The sequence below is a fragment of the Chroicocephalus ridibundus genome, chromosome 4 (genome assembly GCF_963924245.1).
Source record: "Chroicocephalus ridibundus chromosome 4, bChrRid1.1, whole genome shotgun sequence".
NCBI classification, from domain to species: domain Eukaryota; kingdom Metazoa; phylum Chordata; class Aves; order Charadriiformes; family Laridae; genus Chroicocephalus; species Chroicocephalus ridibundus.
This window is the reverse complement of record NC_086287.1, coordinates 70,263,373-70,284,020: the sequence shown is the minus strand read 5'-3', so window position 1 is coordinate 70,284,020 and position 20,648 is coordinate 70,263,373. Positions and strand designations below refer to the sequence as shown.

At 47.4% G+C, this 20,648-nt stretch overlaps 1 protein-coding gene across 4 annotated transcripts in view; it reads left to right on the top strand.

Annotated features, from left to right (window-relative positions):
* The window catches only part of FERMT2 (FERM domain containing kindlin 2), a 50,799-nt gene that overhangs the window by 9,612 nt on the left and 20,539 nt on the right, over positions 1 to 20,648 (top strand). For all 4 annotated transcript variants that reach the window (XM_063333873.1, XM_063333872.1, XM_063333875.1 and 1 more), the window contains exon 2: positions 8,435 to 8,668. In XM_063333873.1, coding sequence (XP_063189943.1) covers positions 8,435 to 8,668 — 234 coding nt within the window. The remainder of the gene's footprint in view (positions 1 to 8,434; positions 8,669 to 20,648) is intronic.

Here is a 20,648-nt window from a genome sequence, read left to right as displayed (position 1 = left end):
GAGTTGGTGCAGAGATTTAAAGCAAGTCTGCACGGTGCTTGCAAAGACCTTCCCAAGCCGATCGGCACTTCTTAGCATGGGGGTGTTGGGGGGTGGGTGCGAGTGAAGGTTGGCCCCCCACTTTCAGCTCTGCTGGAAGATTTCCTGACTTTCAGCTGGGTTTGGCATCGCTGCAAAACTGCTTTCCTTGCCCAGGGGTTTAAATGGGGTTGGGTATAGATTCACGTAGCAGGTGAGCAGCTCGGAGAAACCCATAGACCTCCTGCTGCAATAGATGCTGAGAAATAAAATAGATTTTGTTATATATATATATATATGCATGTGCAATAAATGCATAAAACCATAATAAAAGCCTTTAGGGCAAACACCATATGCTTGGTTCACAGGTTGTGGTACAGATTGCCTGTGCCTTTTCCGTTAGTGGGATAGCCTCAAATGCTGCACGTCAGAGGCATAAAGCAAATTTTAACGGGGTTTTGCTGTTCTTTCCACAGGCGAGTGGCATCTGTTCAGGGCAAAGGTGCTTGCCGGTGTGGCCGGCACAAAATAAATCATTTCAGCCCTAGGAGGAGGAGGAATTTGTGTTTCAGTGCTAGCAGGGCAAGTAGTAGATACTGCAGTGGCATCTTAATGAATTAAATTTCCAAGTGCTAGTTGAGTAATGCTATTAACACTGAAAAGAGCTTCCTTCCTAGAGTTTACTTTAAAAAAAGAAAAAAAAAAAAAAAAGGGTAACTTTCAGGCTTGTCGGGATTTGTTCTTCTCCCCAAAGTGCGGACCTGGCTCCGGCAGAGATGCTCAAAGGCTCAGCATCCCGCGGGTGGAGGAGTGAAGCCCTGCACTGCCAGGAGCAGCATTTCGGGGGCATTTGCATTCAATATATCAGCCTCGCACTTTTGCAAAGATGCTCATCGACAGCGTGGGCTTGTATAGCATCCCTTCTCTGCACGTGGGTTATAAAAGAATACCAATGATTTATTAGAAACTGGGCGGTAACATTTCGTGGGGGCTGTGTACACAGTGGGCTCTTCAGGAGGAGGCGTTGGGTTTGAGCAACTAAAAGAATGACCGCTGCACTTTTTTGTCACCTATTTGACCCTTCACTTACGGTCCCTGCCCTGTCGTGAAGTGGACCTGCCCTTGTAAACCTCACTTATAAACCCAATAAAAGGACGATTCTTTTTCCAGCAGTGCGGCATCACGTTCCCACATTAGCAGAAGACACTCCGTAATTTTTCCGAGCAAGGACGTGTTGAACATCTGCATTCAGCATTGCATCCTCATGTGCTCAGTGTCCTCCACAGGCTGGTTGGGTTTTTTTTTCTTCCTCCTTTTTTCATTGCTCGTGAATAGCTCTCTGCCACTCCATGGCATGCTTTGACGTCAGGATTTCGCGGCGGTGAACCATGAGCGTGTCCCCTGGCACGCCGGGACAAGAGGGAGGTCTCCTGCACTCACAGGAGTCACAGTGTTGGGAACAAGGCTGCTTTTGTCCATATTTTCTAATTATTTATTTATTTTTTAACAAGCCAAACTATTTTTCATGCGAGAAACGTTCTTAAATTTAAATTCTAGCACGGGTCCACCCTTTTTTTGGACACCTCCGTGGGTGTGTGTAGATGTTCTCTTGAATATTTGTTCTCCTGAAAACAAAGTAGGATAAAATAGCGGTGATAGTTGCTCGTGGTGGTAGATATAGGAGAATTTGAGGTACCGCGTTTTATTTACCTGTGGGTAAGTCCCTCCTGCAGGTGGTTGCTGCAGGGTGGCTGCTGTACACTATATTTTTCATAGCCTGTGTCAAATACTTATGGGGCACGCGATTAAAACCCCCTATTAAATCTCATTAGAACCAAGAGCATCAGATTGTTGTGGCTGCAGCTTTATTACAGTAGTCTGATAATAATTTCATAGGATATTTATCTCTGTGTTTCCAAGTATAATTTTTCATGTGTCGTGACCGGAGGCTGGAAGGATTTTTGTTCCGTTTTGAACTTTGTTCTGCAATTAAATCTCCGTTGGGAGGAGGAGGAGAGTCTGTTCCAGTGTGCACCATGCCCCAAAAGACTCAAATCTGCACTAAAAATTAGATTCTGCCACAAGACAGCAACTGTGTCACACAGCAAAAACCCACCAGCATTTCTGTTGGACTCAAGATAAATGAAAACAGCTCTGTTTTTTAATTTATATATTTTTTTTCCATAATTGTCCTAGAAGGAGTGGCTTTGGCATGTTTAAAGGAATCTGTTTTTAAAGAGGTCGGTATGAGCAGTGAGGAGGTGATGTCCTGTCCCTCCCCATAGGGAGCAGTGGGTTCAGCTGTATAGATGTATATGTGTCTTTGTGTATGTATTTACACCCATAAAATACTGATAGAGCTATGCGTGAACCGGTATTTTTATATATAAATATATATATTTACATTTGCATGTATAAATAGATATTTGATAAATATATTACATAGACATACACACACACATATATATTTTTTTTAATATATATATCCCTGCATCAGCATCCGCAGATGTGGGGAGGAAATGCAGCGGTATTTGATGATTGTATCAGTAGTTTCTGAAAAGTGAATAATATTAATGACCACGAGAGCGGGCACTGGCTGGAGCGAGACCTTCCGCAGTGCTCTTGGCTGTAAAACCCTTCTTTATTCTTGCCCTCCCCCAGGCCCTCTGTCCTGCCCTGTGCACTGGATTAGCCATTTTTTTTGGAACTTTTGAATGTGTCGGGAACATTTGTGGTAGTCTCTGATGTTTCTAGTGATGTGAAGATGTGCCTTCAGACCTCATTAACACGCACCGCTTGGTAGGACGTGGAAAAGGAAGACCTACTGGAGCAAACCACATGAGGTTATGTGCGGTGATTTTTGGGGTTGGGGTTGGGTTTTTTTCCCCTCCCCTCTTTTTTAACTTTTAGTCTTAAATTGCTCTCCTTTTCAACTTTTTAAATACTTCTGCCTTGCTTTCCATGCCCGGTGGCCGTGCGGTGCATCCCGAGGAGAGGCTGCATCCCATCCCAACCAGCTCGCCCAGGACACAGTGGCACTCCCCGGCTATTTATTGCTGGAGGTCTCTTCCCCCCCCGGCCTTTCCTTTGAAGGAGTTTTTCTTCCCCACCGGCTTCCCGAGAAGGGTGTGTAACCAGCCAACACCCAGCCTCTGGCTCAGAGAGCCCCTGGCCGCTCCTCCGGGCTTGCGAGCGCTGGATTAATGCGTTATCGGCAGGTATTTGAGCTTAAAGGTACTTTAATCCCCCAACTGCCTCTCGAGCTGTCTGCTGCCTGCAGTCAGGGTTTTAAACGTGCTGTCCACACTGTTGGTTTTTTTTTTTTTTCAATTAAATGTGTATTGCATATTAATTTTTAAAAAAGTAATGCAACCCACTTTCTTTTTTTTTCTTCCATCCTTACAAAAAACCCTCGACCAATTCCAGCCCATCTCCACCAGACTCACTAAAAAGCTGGAAAGTTGTTTTTTCTCGGTAGTTTACCAAGTTAAAGAAAAAAAAAAAAATCACTTTTTGCAAGAGGAAGTGCGTGGCTTGTGAGCTGAGTTCAGTCTTTCCACCATATCTTATATATATCATTTATACATACGTTTGTGTGTGTGTCTGTATAAACATGTGTGTATATATGACACGTATATGTGTATATATATTTTATATATGCATACATTTTATATGAGTGTATATATGCATATATTTTATATATATGTGTATATAGATATGATGTAAATTTGTGTGTGTATATATGTTCATATACATTATTTTTTTTCTATATATGGATCAATTTGAGGTTTTGCGTAGGTAATGGAAAGGCATTTTACTACCTCGACTTCCCAAGCCTGACTAGACCAGAGTGGGAATAATCATCTTTAAAGGCACCGCTGGGGAAGAGCCAGGACTGGGGAGGGCTGCGGTGCTAATTCTGCTCCTACGGAAAAACAGCCGGTGGGATGGATGAGCTTTGGTTCTGCCGTGTTTTGTACCGGAGGCGAATGATCCTTTCGTATTGCTCCCCCGGGAGGGCTGAAGACTTGAATCTGTTGTTCTAAAAGCCATCAATTTTAATTAAGAAATGAACCGAAACCTCTGCTTTGTCTGCATCCGCTGCCCCTCCTAAGGTGAAAAGTATTGCAGGGGAACCCAGCTTCAGCCGCAGATCTTTAGTTCCAAAAATCAGACAAAAAAAAAAAAGAAAACGTGATGCAAACCAGCCAGGCTTACAGAAGTTGCCGACGTACCTACCGAAGCTCATGCAGGAGCTTTCTAATAATCTGCCTCCCGTGTTAAGGTGATGGACGCGTTCGCAGGCTCTTTGTTGTCCTGTGGATTTAATCAGGGATGTGTGTGTGAAAGGGGATCTGGTGCTACCCCACGGGAGCCTTTCCAAAAGGTGTAGCCCATCCCTGCTGGAGATTCCTGCTGTCCAAATACCAATCTAGTGGGGTCTTACCGTGTGCCGAGAAGTGTTGGGGGGGGAGTGGGGGAAAGAGGTTTATTTGGTTGTGTCCGGGCTCTTCTGTTCTGAGCGGCGCACGGAAGGAGGGCCCGTCTGCAGTAGGGGATATCCCGAAATAACAAGGCAAATACAGTGTTTATATAACGCCGGAGACTTGTATACTATTGCTCGTAAGTCCTAAGCTCTGCACGGAGAGCCTGCCAAGGGACGGCAGCGCTTCTGAAGAACGGAGGTTCAATAGCTGCTGCAGAAGCAGAGAGGGAAAGGGACTTTTTAAAATCCACGGATCGGCAGAGGGGAAAGTGTTTGGAGCAGCCAGCTGCTGGGATAAATGGGCCATCAGGCAGAGCGGATGGGGCTGCCTCAATCTTCTTCGCACTTCACCGAAATTTGGCTTTGCTGTTGAAATGGTGATTGTGTACGTGTTTGTCTGCGCAGTAGCAAGCCCAGAATTAACATACACTTCGTATGCATCTCAATTAAGACTTATTTCCTGCTGCTTGAATTCTAGATGTGAATTTAGTGGTAGCTGTGGGAATAAAAATCTGCGATTGTAATTATGCTGGACAAGCTGGTGCGATGTGACTGCGGCAAGGCACCGGTGCGAATTGAAATGATGTTTAAGGCTCAAAAGACTTTACTGGGCAGCTATTCATCTCTTCTGATAATGTTCTGTCCTTGCAGAGGTCTCTGCAGCCGTCGCGGTGATTTCGGATGCCTCTTGCCTTTGCAAGGTGGATGGCGAGCTTACTCTGTGGGTTTTGCTGTACAAAATGTCCTCAGCATCACCCGTGCTGCGTCTCTGCCTCTTGGCACAGTTTTGGGAGGCAAATGCAAAACCAGGTTCTTCCTCAAAAAAAAAAATCACAGCTGGGTCCCCCAGCCTTCCTGGGGCAGCCAAGGTTTCGGTTCAGGCTGCTCAGGGAAGTGGGGGAAGTGGGGACCGGGGATTATTTTTGATGCCGGGAAGGAAGCACTGTGCTTCCCTTTCCCGCTGGGCTCCCAGAGCTCCCCGTCCCCTCTGCCACTGACAGCTCCAGCCTCCACGTCTCCACAGCCTTCACCTGGCAGGTTCCTTGCCTAGAAGGGGAGCATCCGTGGCAACGATTTGCCCTAGCAAATGTGTGCAGCTCATTTCCAAGGATCCCTCTGTGCTCTCCTTTGCCCAAGACGACCATGGTGGGAGGACGCTTCTTTATTGCACTGAGGACACCTAAATCCTGGTGGCTCTGGTGTTCTTCTCCCCCTGCCGTGCAGGAATCAGCCTGATTTAGATTAATATGGGTGGATTTTCCCACCCCACCGAACAATTCTGTTTCTTTTCCTATTTGCTTTGATTGAGGTGCTGATGAACGTTTGCCAGCTCTGACCGTTTCTGCTTCTTTGCGCGACAGTGTTGCCATAAGGTTGGTGCACTCCATGGCTGGAAGCAGCAGCTCGGGGATGTGCAAGGAACATTTAACAGCTCAGAGGAGCTTCTGGATCTACAACCACCTCTGCTGAGATTTGCAGCATGGCTTTGGACCTGTAGTAGCCATCTGAATTCAAGGTCTGGGATCTCTGAAATGAGTTTGCAGTGCTTGGAGACTTACCCAGGCTCTGATAAATATGAAACGGCCGGTCCTGCAACTGACAGTAGTAAATGGGAAAAGACTGAGCCAAAATAATCAGCCTTGTCATAAAGCTGTAACCCCGACAAATCAGTAACTCGTGAATTGGGACCCTGGTGAAGGTTTATAAACCTTTGATCAGATTTAACCAGGTGGTTGGTATCCCCTGGTGTGCCGGGATTGCTCCAAGCCCTGGGTCACGCCGGCTGCCTCGCAGAGCACCAGAGCTTTTCTTGTCCACCTGTTAGAGTTAAACTCAACCCCACAACTCAGCTGCTAAACATTTGCCAAACTCTTTTATATATAAACTACCCCGTGGGGCAGCCACAGAGCTTTACCTTTCTGGGTATAGCCAACATCTCACTGTTAATTCAAGGCGTTAATTACTCTCAGGCCGAAAGACGATGCTGTGCATATTTGTGCCACGGTCTGAAAGGTTAATCTGCAGCGTAAACTCAAATCCCCAAATCTGTTAGGGATAAGTGTTAGTGATTCAAAATGCGTTTGTTTTTTTTTTTTCCCTCTCCCTAGACTTTCAGTGCTGATCTGTTCAGCTTTCAGAAGGGCAGGAGTTGGACTTCATTACCAAAGTCCATTGTAATGATTTCTCAGATTTTTTTGAGAGTAGCCAAGGCTTGTGCAAGTTTGCATGCTTTTCTATATTTGGTTTTGTTTAATTTGATTGTACAAAGCTGTTGAAAAGTCTAGCTGAACATTTCCACTTTTTGGCTGCACGATTATACCATTATACCAGGAGTTCAAAGAAGAAAAAAAAAAAAAGCTTCTGCTGGCTTTTCTCAGTAACTCTGAGTTCGAGATCCCATTTTCAGATACGGACAGAAAAAAGTTTATTTGTCACATTGTTCTCGCCTCGATTAAGATCAGAAGTGACTCGTGGGGATAGTCTTCTTGATGTCTGTCCTGGAGCGTGTTCCTCGGTACCTTCAGCCTGTTTGGCTGATGTTTCTGCTGGGATTTCACTCCTGGACTCTGCTGGGTTTGCCTCTGGCTGGTGCCCCGCCATGCACGAGCGTCGCTGCCGAAGGACAGAGGAAGGACTTGTTGCAATAAATGTCAGCTGGCAGTTTTAATTTGGGTTAAATTCGTGTTTCGTGTCGGGAATCCAAGATCTGAGGAGCATCTGGAGCTGAAAACAGAATTATTTTATTGCTTATGCCTTAACCTGGAAAGTGGCTTGCTTTCAAGCTCCTTTTTTTTTATTATGAAGGTTAAAATAATCCTCATACAAAGTCCATAAGCTCAAAACTTGGTGGTTGCTCTATCATTTGCAATACCGAGTGCAGAAGTGTCCCTGTAACTTGTCCTGCAGCCTCTTGAGGTTCTCGTGTGCATGCCCAGATGACATCCTGTGGAAACATTTGGTTTTTCCTTTGAAACGAGAGTTTTGGCTGTCCGCACTGCTCTCACCGTTGATGCAGACACCCCTCTCAGTCAGTATTTTTGGAGATGGCGGGTTTAGGCAAATCAGAGCTTTGCAAAATGCACCTGCAGCGCCTGGATCGTTCCCTCCCCATCTCCTTCCCTTTCTCCTGCACGGTGGGGGGACATTGCACCGTTAACGCCAGTTGGTGGTTGTTGGACTGGAAGATGCTCCGCAGGAATGGCAGGGGGCTGCAAGGAGAGCAGGGCAGATGCTAGCAAAAAATATTCCAGGAGTTAGGGAAAATATTGCCCAGTGGCTGTCTTTTGGAGTTACCACCATGCTTTGGTTCCCTAAATGCTTCCCAACTTGGACATTGCCTTCAAAGAGCCCGTGGTTACGTCCCTGCTGGAAGGAGGCTGTTGGGTTTTGCACTGTTGTTCCTTTGGGAAGTAACTTTTAGTTTCATTTAGGAATTGTGCGCTTCTGCTTGTACAAACTGAAAGACCTGGAGAAGACAGCACTGAATTCTTCATGCAGACCTCCTCCTAGTTCTGCTCTCTTGTGTGTGCCCAGGCGCTCTCCTTTGGGTAGCACAGGTTTCCTACGTGGTGGGGATGGGAAAACCTAAGAATGAATAGTTTAACTGAAAAGCTCGGCAAAATCCATCCCAGGGAAGGTGATGGGTCGTTTATGACCCCCTTGGCTTCATGCCTCATCATTGCCAGGCTGAGTGATCCACAGACACATCATGTCTCACCCTTATTCCTCTTGGTTTTTTTCCTATTTCTATTTCCAAGGTAGCTTCTAGATGCTATTGAGTACAAGCAATTATTTGTATCTGAAAAGAGCTGCCGGCATTTTTGGATCGATAGTCGCTTCTTGGTTAAATGCATTTAAACTTCTGCTTTTGTCTTTTGAAAGCTAATTCTGGTCCCGGTTTTAACTGGTAAAATGCTGTCTTTGTTCTAGATGTCAAGAAAGACTGGTCGGATCACGCGCTGTGGTGGGAAAAGAAGAAAACTTGGCTCCTTAAAACGCACTGGACGTTGGACAAATACGGGATACAGGCTGATGCCAAGCTCCAGTTCACACCTCAGCACAAGCTGCTTCGCCTTCAGCTGCCCAACATGAAGTACGTCAAGGTGAAAGTCAACTTCTCGGACAGGGTCTTCAAGGCAGTTTCTGACATCTGCAAAACGTTCAGTAAGTAGCGAGTGCCGAAAGCCGCCGGTTTCCAGCTGCCGGTGGGGAGGTCATCGTTTGTTTTGGCTTCTCCCCGTCTTTCGGCATGTGTGTTCATCTCATAAACTTATTAAATTAATGTTATTTTCCAGCTTCAAACACCCAACAGTCACTTAGGCATCAGGCAGCCTAGGTATCCACTATTTTTCCCTTGCAAATGTAATGGTTTATGTGTAAATACTTAAATAACACGACCAATCATACCGCAAACATGAGAAGAAATATATTTTTTGTGCTGAATTCTATTTTATAGCAAGGCTATTCTCAGTTTGGTCTTAGGCGAGGTGGTAGCAGCCCTGCATTATGTTAAAGCTGCCAGTGTTGGGTCATAATTTTTTTTTTTTCCGCAAATGTATGTGCTAGATGAAAAACCAACCCTGAAATAGGAAGCCTGCCAGCTCTGTGGGTTCTCTTTCAGTGGAAAATCATATTAGAGATTAAGTGATGATGCTTCACTGTAAAACTGTCTGGTGGAGGGAAGGAACCGAGTCTCCCCTTCTCCTCCCCAACTCCTCCTCACGCTCCTTTCCCTTGTTGAGGAGAGCCATCAGTAGAAAGGGTGGATTATTTCCTACCCGGTACACAGGGCTTGTCACAGGCTGCTGCTTTTGTGCATTGCTCTTTACCCATCTTCACAAATTTCTCCTCCCAAAAGCCGGTGCTTCTTTCTCCTCCGTGCAAAAAACCACCCCAAGAGGTGGTAACTCCGCTACGAGGAGCTCATAAGTACTTGGTGTGGGCTCCGTACCAGTGTCCTTCCCGCTTGCTCCCCTCCAAAAGGAACCTGCAACCTGACCTCAGCTGTAGTAAATCTATTTCTGCTCTCAAAAAGCAGCCGGGGTTACTCTTGGCTGACCCAGTTATTTCGCGAGGCAGGAAGAGCTCAGCCGTACGTGCGATGTTACGGCGCATCTGTGGTTAGGTCGGTATATATAGCCGGTTACGAATTCTGCTATTTCTTTCCTGTGTGTTTTTTTTTTTTAAAATATAAATATTGGGCAATTTCTCCTTAAAATAGAAAAGGCTTAGCCAGCATTATTTCCCAGTCGATTTTGCTTCCCCCCGCCCCGTCTCCTATTGCCTTTTTTAATGCCATGCTAGACAGAGAGGTCACAGGCATCTGCGTGGTTGCTGATGAATCTTTCTAGCAGTGAGTCACGTCAGGAAATTCTGATACGGTTAATCACGTAAAAAGAGATCTTTCTCTGACGACGCCGAGCAGTCAGAACCTTACATGGGCTTGAAGCAGCTATTTATTCAACTCCAGGGCTCTCAGTGTATTTATGAGCAAACCAGCAGAATAATGCTAATATTTAAAGATGTGGAAGGGGAAAAAGCCGCTCGGATAGCTGCAGCCCAGCTGTGGTGGGAGCTCTTTGCAGGAGACGGGGGTGGGGGACGCATCTGTCTAGGGTGGTTCTGACTTGCCTCCCGTGGTATCCGACCTTCCAGATTTTGGGGAAAACAGGATTTTTACTGGAAACCTCACTCTCCTTTTAGTGACTCTTAATAGTGAGGATGGACGGAAACTACGTGGCCGAATACAGCAATGAAATCTTGTTTAGCCCTTGCCTTTGTGTTTACCGGGGGACAGATGTTCAGCAGAGCTGCGGGGAAGACGGCCACATCGGCTCAGCATCAGCTCGAGGGAAGACCGCGTCGGGATGCGGGGATGTGGCAGTGCTGGAGCTGGAGGGGCTGGGAAGCTTTTCCCTCGACCGCAGAGGTGTTTGGACATAGATATAATAGGTGTATTTGGATGCTGTATGTACCTGTCATATATACAAAGGTATATAAGGCTAAATACACCTTTTAGATACACACCTGTATATAATAGGTGTCCGAATACACCTATTGTATCTGTATTCCAGATAGCTCTGTGGAACAGGGAGCGGCTTCCCAGTGGGATGACATAGAGATTATTAATATTTTTTGTGTGTGTATATATACATATCTATGATATGTAGGAACCAAAAGCTCCTTGGGTCAAACACCAAACCACTCAATGCAAATCCCAGTCGCCGTCCATCCTTTCTTCCTCTGTGTGTGACCTTGGTGCTGTGCCGTGGGTCAGGCACGTCCTCGAGCGTGCAATCCCAGAGCCGAGCACTGATGGAGGCAGGAGCTAATCTTGGCCGGGAGGTCACGCGCTTGCCGGGCGAGAGGCTTTCTGCCCTGCAAAATCATCCCAGGGCTGTCATGCTGATTTTTACACAGGGCGTTTCGTTCCTGGAAGGCGTGGGGATATCTGCCCCGCACCTTGGTGCCTGCTGCAAGCTTGCCAAAAATTAGAGTGGCTGTAGGGTGGTGAGGTCATCTTGGCTTGGGGAACTTGCGTTTTCCTTTTTCTCCAGCACAACCATCTCTTGGGGTCTTGCAGACCATGCTATAACACTTTCCCAACCTGCCTCTTTTCTCTCGTTGTTTTTTCTCCCTCGGGTTAGTGTTTATGCTGCCCCATTTTTCTCCATTACTTTTTTCCTGCCCTTCGCAGCATCTCTGCACAGGAAAACGTACCCTGTATTAATCATGCTAATTGTCTCCCCAAGGAAAACTCAGTAGATATTTCAACGCAGAAGGGGAAAGAATTATTCCCTGCTCTAACAGCATAGCTCTTGTCTCTGAAATCCCTTGATTTCTAAAGTTAGGGTCCAGTGTGGCGTGGACCGATGTCCAGCAGAGAGAACTGTGATTGTGAATTGCTCCTATTTTGGCTACAACTGTTTGCTGTCTTTGCCCCAGAGCATTTAATTACACACTTGAGTAATTTTAGCATATGGCATGATTAATGAGTAATGTAAGTAATTCCTCATGTTGCCGGGACTGTAGCTGGTTGCGTTTATAAACTCCTCTATGTGGAAGCAGGAACACACTTGGGTGAATTATTTAGGGTTGTGCCTTTTCTTATTTTCCCTTTAGAGGTGTCACCTTTGCGGTGTGTGGTTGCTTTTTAAAGAAAAGTCTCTGTTCTTATGCAAAGTTATTGCAAAGGGCAGCTCTCGCCATGGCTCCCGGGGGGCAGCTCGGAGGTGTCTGTGGGAAGACGCTGGAGCCTCTTGCACATCCCTCGCTTCCTTGGAGGTCGTGCGAAGCCGGAAAAAAACCCGATCTCATTCCCAGTGGCTGGATTGCAGCCCCTCCATTCCCACAGCAACCGGTTGGGAGGGTTAACGGCAGGGATTGACCCTGCCTGCGGCAGGAGCAGGCAGGAGGAGAGGAGCCGGACAGTGGATGGGATGGGCAGCCCTCACCCGAAGGGTGGCCTGGAAGCCTGCCCGGAGGCAGCTGCTGGCAGGCAGCGCTGGCCTGAAGGGCCAGCTTTGATCTGCAATTAAAGACCAGAGAAAGAGAAAGTAAAACTTCACTTATGATGGTTTTTTATTTATTTTATTTTTTGGAGCGGCAGGGGTTGGTGCTGCCTTGCCTGACCGGCAGCAGGGCGCAGAGGTTGGGATGGGATGCTGCCTGCGGGCCTCCCACTTGTCCCCCTCCTCTCCTTGTCCCATTGCAGAGATGTTTCTGCCCAGCAGACAGCCCATCAAATACACAAATGCAGTTTGATGGGGCTGCAGTCAACACTTTATTGGCATGGGTGGGAATATCCTCACTGGAAAGTGGGATTTGCGGAGACAGGAGATGTGGCTCCATTGCAGAGCTCCCACTGACCCATCATCCTACGAGTGGAAAAACCCCCTTTTTCTCCACAGCGGTTTCATCTGATTCCAGGACAGCGGATGCCTTGCATCTGCTCATGCCCTGAGGCTGCTTCCTCACAGCATCCCCTTTCTCCTGCTGCTGCCTGTATGTTTTTTCCATGTGTCCTGGGAGCAGTAAGGGATTCCAGGCAGGATCCGCTGCTGCTGTGTGGGCACGTGGGAGAGGAAAAGCAAACAGAGAGATGCAAGTGTGAAGGTTTTTTTCCCATGCCTCGGCGTTTCCTGCCCCGGCGATGCTGCTTCTCATGGGGAAACTGTTGCAGAGCCACAGGGCAAGGGGAGATGCTGTGATGGGGTAGAAGTTTGCATCCTCCTCCTCTTCTGGCTATGAAGATCTGGGGCCTACGCTGTCCTCCAGCCTGAGCAGAGAAGCAAGGTTCATTCCAGTTGATGCTGGGGGGAGCTGGGAGCGCCGGGAGGAGGACGTGGTGCCGGAGCTGGGAGGAGGCAGCTCTGGGAGGAAGCTTTCCAAAATTCATGACTGCTCCCTCCCTTACCCGCCCTGAGGCTGTGCAAGAGGAAGAAATTCCCTTCGGGTCATTTTTTTTTTCCCCCCAGAGGCTGGGAGGGCATCACACCCAGCTCCTGCCTCGTAATCCTCAAAGAGCTTCGTGTGAATTAATCACCTGTTTTGGAAAATGAAGTCTGGGGAGCATCCTGTGTTGAGCAGCCAGCAGTTTCCGTGCCCGCATCCCGTCTCGCTCCAGTCCCCAGCTCCCTGGGGGCAAGGGACGCCAGGAAATTTGGACCCCTCTTGCCTAGGGTAAGGGTGGTCCCATCCCGGGGAGATGGTGGGGCTCAGGAAGAGGGGACGGGATGCGGAGAGTCCTGCGAAGGTGATGGGCTGCTTCCGCTCGCCTCTCCTGGGCCAGAATCATGAGGTGCCCACGGCTGCGTGACTGATAGGAAGGCGATAGCCGGTCTTCCTTGCTTCAGCCTCCAGCCACCGAACGCAACCTGAGGTGACGGTGGCATTTGGGAGCAGCATGACACAAGCCTGGCCTGAGCAAGGTGACACCATCCAGCAGTCTAGACGCCGAATATGAACCCTACCTTTTTTTTTTTCTTTATAAATGGTCTCCACTCCAGTACAGAACGTCCTCTGACTTCTGAAGTATTTGTAATATTTCCACGCCCTCAGTTGCCAAAAAAACTTCTATAAAAAGCCACTGTATTTTTTTTTTTTATTTCTGGGGGTTTTTTGTTTTGTTTTGTTTTTTTTTTTGCAAAACTGCAACCCTTTGGTACTCCAAGATGCGCAGTGTTCCCAGGGCTCTGCCTGTGCCCATTAGCACACGGAGCCACAGCCCCGGCACAGTCTCTTTCCAGGAGGAAAAGCTGTCTGGATTTACTCCTCGCCGTTGCGAACCTATTTAAACCTTTTTTTCTTCGTTCACGCCCCGCTGGAAAATCAAGTAGTGTTTTTCCTAAAATAGCGGGGCTGAAATGAAGTCCTGGTAGATGCATGCGAGCATCTCGGAGGGTGTTTTGGGGATGACACCAGCATCTTGTGATGCAGTCTCTGGATGCTCAGTAGCACCGTGAAGATGCCTTGGAGATGGCGTTCGTGTACCAGCACGGAAGCAGATCCGGTGAAACACCGGGGAAGGGTTTGCTGCTTTTTGCTGCCACGAGCAGAGAGGTTTGGCAGTAGTGCAGCTATTTCTAAATATGTCTAGGGGATGGGTGGGGAAGGAAATCTTACCATTTAGAGAGTCGGCCAAATTGCAATGTACTCAGCTTTTTAAATTGCAAGGCCCAAGTATACCGCTGCCAACTTCTTCATTTCGGTCTTTTCCTCTTTTATCGCTTGCCTATATTCATCTGCAGCCGTTGTGTAGGATCCAGAGGAACACCAGAAACTGGACCGTAAGGGAAATAATAAGATTTAATTGCAAAGTGACTGAAATGGAAAAAAAAAGATTGCCCTTTCCCCCCCCTCCCCACCCCGGTCCCTGTTCTGCCTGTCGAGTAGCATCAGGTTGTATGTCACCGTGTGAGTCAGTGAATTTTTTCATCCTTACTCCGCTGTTGACAGAGACCCTTTAAATAGACTTTCATCCTGAAGACATTAGGAGATGCTGGCAAACACAATGCTGCCTCCTTCCTTAAGATTATTCTGATTGCTCTTTATGGTCCAATGCAGACAGTATAAGTGGATTTTTTTCTCCTGTTTGTGGTGCCTAATTTAATTGCGTTTGATTTGACTTTAGCTGCAGTTCAGACACTTCAGGGACAAGGCTGGAAGTGCTGTCTGTGCTCTGAGAAGCATCCGGATGATAACTGGAGTCTGGGGATTTCGTCCCACTTGCGTAAAAAACCATCCAAACACTCAGCGTTTGTTGACTGTCTCTCCAACAGCCCTTTTTATTAGCTTGGCTCCATCGCTGCTGGCTGCCTCCTCTTCCTCCTTCTGGCTGATGGTGCCTGATTTCGGCTCTGGGTACCACTCGCGCAGACAGAATTTGTGAGCAGCAGTTGTGCCGCTGCAGAAGCCCCATTGATCTTGGTTTTCGGGTGGTTTTGCAGATGGCTACTGTGGCGGCAAGTCAATCAGTCAACGGGCGCTTGGGCTTTCCACGCTGAATTTGTAAAGGCTCTTGCAAAGCCCCTGCCAGGGTCAGCCCCGGTTTGCTCTGTGCCCATGGCACTCGTTGGGCATCTCAGGAGGCTTTGCGGGATGTCCTGACATAGCTGCATGGCCCGGGGCGGCAAGTGGAGAACTTGGCTTTTACCCAAATAAATATTTAAGCTACCAGGCAGCTGAAGAACCCATAATAAAATGTTCTGAATGTAGGCGGGTGTACAAACCTAGTAAACTGTGCTAAGGGGGTGAGGACCTCCTCCGCCATCAGATACTGCCCAGCGTCCGGTACAGCCGGTCTTATCTACAGGCACTTCCAAAGTTATATAAGTATTTTTTTTTTTAAATTTTTTTTGCTTCTGGTTTGTTTTGCAAATTTTTATCTCAAGTGAATTTATGTTGAAGATTGTTGCATACTTAATTCTGTAAATGCAGGAATTCTGTAAATTCAGGAAACACGATCCGTAGAATTCACTCATTCCAAAGAAAAATAATTTTTTTTTTTTTTTAAGCCTGAAATGGGTGAGAAATGGGGTTTGAGGTCTCATTTTTCTAAGAATCGTCATGTCAGTGTGCAAAGGCTGTAATTTTTATGAGTCATTGCTTTGAGACAGTGGTGATCCAGTGCAGAAATATCCCACTTCAAAACACATTTCCTAACGGAGGGTAGCTGGATCGGCATTAAAGAGAGGATTTCCCCTAAATGCTGTCTGTGCTACAAGTAAAATTATGGAATTTTTATGCTTCTAAGAGCTAAGCAGGCGAACCAGCTCCCTGGCCTTTTAAGGGAGCCAGAAATCAGGTGATAAAATGGATGCTAAAAGCTTCTTTTGACAATTAATTTTTGTTATATATCAAAACTGAATATTGGAACTATCATTTTAAATTTGGGGGAAGTCGGTACATGCTCAGACAGCGCTTCCAGTCGATGGTGCCGTGTTGTGTGTGTAGGTGATGCAAGAAAACCTCAAATTTGATATCTCGTGGGAGTGAGAGACCATCCCTTGGGAGCACCAAAATCGTCACTGTGTGTTCCCCGACCCCTTGGGATGCTGCTTGGTGGGACCTGGGTACCCCACATCTTGGATGGGGACAAAGCAGCCAAATCAACCCTTCTTCTGCACCCAGACGCGTGGATTTTGGTCCCGCCTCTGACCACAACTGCTTTCCCATTGCAATACGCCTTGGTGGTTAAAAGCGCAGCAGCTGCAAGATTTCCTCGGTGGATTCAATGCAAAAGGGCATAAATGGTGAATTTTACACCCTGCAAGATGGATATTTTTCCATAAAGCCAGTTTTCTGGGTGCAGTTAAGTGCGGTGTCCTGTGAAGGAGGGTTTCATCCCAGCTCTGCTGTTCGTCTCTGGCTGGGAGATAAATGGGCACAGCTGGGCCGGGTGAGCTGTGCAGGGGCTGGACGAGAAATGAGGGATTACACGGTGGGGAAAAAGGCCAAGGGTTTGTTTTCAGCGGGACACAGCGCAGGCACAGGGAGGCTTTTGCAGGCAGATGGAAAAGATAATGCTGTAGGGAGTAGAATGGTTTCATCCAACAGTTGGAAAAAATTTTCTTGGAGGTTGAAAGCCGCTTTCCTGGTCACATTTTTGAAATGCCACCTAAGAAATGCTTTTGCTCCTCTTGCCAAAGGGCATTTCCCTAGTTTGATAAAATCATAGAATGGTTTGGGTGGGAAGGGACCTTTAAAGGCCATCTAGTTCAACCCCCTGCCATGAGCAGGGACATCTTCAACTAGATCAGGTTGCTTAGAGCCTCATCCAACCTGACCTGGAATGTTTCCAGGGATGGGGCATCTCCCACCTCTCTGGCAACAAATCTCCCAAGTTTGGTGAAGCCCTTCTGCTGGGACACGGACATGCAGCTGATCCAGCGTGGGCTGGGCTGGAAGACATGTCAAAGTATGAATGGTTCCCAGTCGGATACAGCTGAAAAATGGGTTTAGACCAGTTTTTGGTTGGCGCTCTCCCCTCCATATGGAGCACACCGCGCATCATCGTAGATAGTTTCTGCTGGTGGCTGCCACCAGCATCACCAGGGACGCTTAGTAAGAGGCTGGATAGCTGGATTTTCACGCGCTTATACAATAAATAGAAATAAAACGCTAAAAGGATCATTTACAGTAATTTCTAGTAGACGTTGCCAGTGCCATCTGTCCCGTGTGTACAGACAAGGAGTCTCTTTTAAAGCAAACACAGCCCCCACCAACGCGTTAATTGAAGAGTCAACACATTAGCCTAGTTCAGAAGGTGACTTCTCCCGGTCCACCCACATTTCACCGACCCTTTTTTCTTCCAAGTGACCTTAGGCAGGAGCAGCTTGGCTTCAGCTGGAAAACGTGGATTAAATAGTTAGTGGCGGGTTTTGAGTGGGAATTTGGGGCTGAAGACAAGCCCTGGGGAGATGTTTTACCCCAGGTGAACAACTCCGGCAAATGAGCTCCTCCAGGTGCAGTGGGACTTCATAAAAAGCCCAGACCTACGTAAAAGACTTGAATTTTTTTTGCTCCATTTGGATACTTTAAGAATCTTCCTCTTAGGGCCGGAAGACAGGAGCTGGGGCTCTGGAGCCGTTCCTTGTCCCAGTTTCCAATTAACTGGAGCTGTACCATCTGCAAGCCCTTACTCCCTGGGACAGGCTCTGCTTTAGCTACAGTAACTAAACACCGTGTTTGCCAAGCCTGGCTCTGTTCAAAACACGCTTTAAGACCCTTTGTACGCTTATTAATCATAAGCAGCGGCAAATATTTTTTCCACCGGCCGTTTACTGAAAGACTGAAAAGTTGCTTCTGGCTTTTTCTCTAGTTCTGGGATCGGAAATAAAACCAACGTCGCTCTCTTGCTGCTTTTCTGCTCTCTGCTTTTTAGCACGGGGCTTTATTTTTAATGTCCCCCGCAACCCTCGGTTGGTTTCAGTAGGTTTGTAGTCGCGGAGACGATGGTATGACCAGCAGATAGATTTTTCAGGAGAAATTTGCGGCTTATCGATGGGAAACCTGCTCGGCTGATGGGGAGCGGGGATGCTCTGGTGTCGCACGGATGCTGCTGCCTTTGCTGTGCCCCGCAGCCATGCGCCGTTTCAAAGCAGCTGCCGAAAACTTGCCCGTATCATGGACAAGCGAGGGACTATAAAAAGGCGCTTTGAAATCAGATGGTCAAGCTTTGGGCCGGCTCCAACAGATTGCTTTCGGGAGCCGAGCTTGGCCCAGAGCCCTTCTCTTGGCCTCTCTGAATGGTTTCAGCTGAGAGGCTGTATCAGTTGCTAATGCACCATAAATAAACACCAGAGTATAAACCCTGCTAGCAAAATACCAGGGGGAACTCCTCATTTTAGGGCTGTGCTGTGTGCTGTCCCTTGCGCCTGACCCTCGTTGTCCCAGCAGATTTTTTCATCATGAGGTAAGCTGGCTGTGATAAATGGGAACACGAATAGCCATCTGGATTCGTACGCTAGGTATTTATTGCTAGAAATGGTCAAAAAGTTGCACGGGGAAACTCTGTGTTGGTCGGTGGGTGCAGGGACAGCATTTAGCTTGGTAATAAGTATGTAGTGATAATAAATCAGTGTTAAAGCTTAAATTAAAGAAAGCTTATATATAAAAATAAAAATATAAATATTATATAAATAAATATCAATAAATATATAAAATAAAGCTTCTGTTAAAGCTGTGACAGGTGATAGTTTGGAACGGGAGACCCGCAATATGAGAGTTAAATCCAGGGGTGCCCAGCCTCTGGGTTTGGGAATGCCAAGGCCAACTGGATCCATCCCTGGAGGTCACCTAAAATCAAATGCCCCAAATGTGACACAGGCACGGCGGGGTTGGTGAGGGTGCACAGGCTGTTATTTAAAATAGCAGGGGAAAAGCACAGGTTTAAATATTGAAAGGCAGGGAGGCTGTCACCATGTCCTCCCCAGGAGGGGACAGCCCGATGCTCACCGTGTCTGCAAACGGGGAGTGAAGCCCAGGGATGTCGCCTGTCAGGGAAGCCGTGATTTCATAAATTTTTATTATTTTTTTTTTAAAAAGTAATTTTTGGAATGTGCCATTTGTAACAGCAGCCGTCCCCTGGCAAATGTGGAAAGGCACTTTTGGTTAATCAGCTCCCGGTGTGTCCCTGGATGGGGCGAGGGGGGAGCGGAGCTCGCTTCCAGCCTGACGTTTCCCCCCTTATTTCCCGTAAGGAAAGATAGTGGCGTGGGCGGGCGGGAATGGGGGTGGATGTGTCCCTCTCGGGTCACACGCTGGGGACCAAATTCCAGTTTTTAATTCTATTAATTCTGTTCTCGCGGCTGGGAGTGTACAGCAAATTCCACTGCTGCCAGCACGGCGGCTGCGCGGGGGTGGGGGATGGACCAGGGTGAGATACGAACCCTGTAACCTCTCCTCGTTAGAATAATGACTTATTGTCTTGTTCAGCATTCCTCTTGGTGGGAAAATACAGCCTGGCTGCGGATGCAACCAGCTCTGTCTCTTCCGTCTCCTGGTCTCCCTTGCAGCTATGGCTGCATGCTTCCATGTGGACAGGACCGGGAGCTGCTTTCCTTAGGGCATCCCGAACCCAAAGCTTCAGACATCTCCGTGCGGCTGAGCATTTTCAAGCGATACAGGCAAAAAACAGAGCTAGAAACAACACAGGGGCTTAAACATGGACAACCAGCTGCAGAGGAGAGCTCCGAAACTCTTCCTTCCAGGCTCAAGCATGACCCATAACCTCCTTTTTTTCGAATACAAGCCGTATTTCAGAGCTCTCCAACCTTTCTGCAGCCTTTCAGCATCGCAGCAGGATGGCTTCGTGCCCAGGTGAAGGCTTTTCCAGGTGGGTTCCCGCATATCGACTGAGGACAGCTTAGAGGAGGTGGAGGTTTTTGTTTTCCCCTCTTGGTTTTTGCAGCGTCGGTGAGGGACTCCTGGCTCCCTTCCAGTGGTTTCGGTGGTAGGACGGACGGTGCGCTCTGCTTTCCCGGAAAACTCCTTCTCTCTTGGAAGAGTCTGCAGCAGGCATAAGCAAAGCCAAAATCCCGCCTTTGTAGGAAATCGCCCCAAAATTCTCTTTTTCATTAGCCCCCGCCCCCTCCATACTCCTGTGGCTTAAAACACACACTGTGGTGCTCTTCTTTTTAAATAACATGGTTTTAAAATGATTCCGGCTGGTTCTGCGCAGGAAAGTGGGAAAGATTGGCTGTGAAAAGGAAACACTTTGGCCAAGATCTCTTTAAAAAGTGGGTGCCTTAAACATAGGCTCTAAAATTTCCAGTCTGACATGTAAATGAATGGCTTGAGTCTTGGATTGCTCTTATGGAAGTGAGAGTACCTGGGCTGTTACCTAGGGGCCTAAATAGGGGTTTACATGCAGATTAATACATATAAATTAATACATATAAATTTATTTATTCGTATAATTTATATTTACTTAAGATAATGGATGGGAATGGTACTAGGCTCTGTCACAGGCTCTAGCAGTGCTTGTGTTTGCATTTGAGTGGACGCGCCTGAGAAATTCTGCATTTTCCCCAAATGCCGTGTTACCTCTCCAGCCAAGGACAGTGCTTGTTTCCAACAGGCTTGCAGGGAAAATATTCTCAACTTGATTTTTAACCATTGCAAAACAGGAAAATCATCCGAG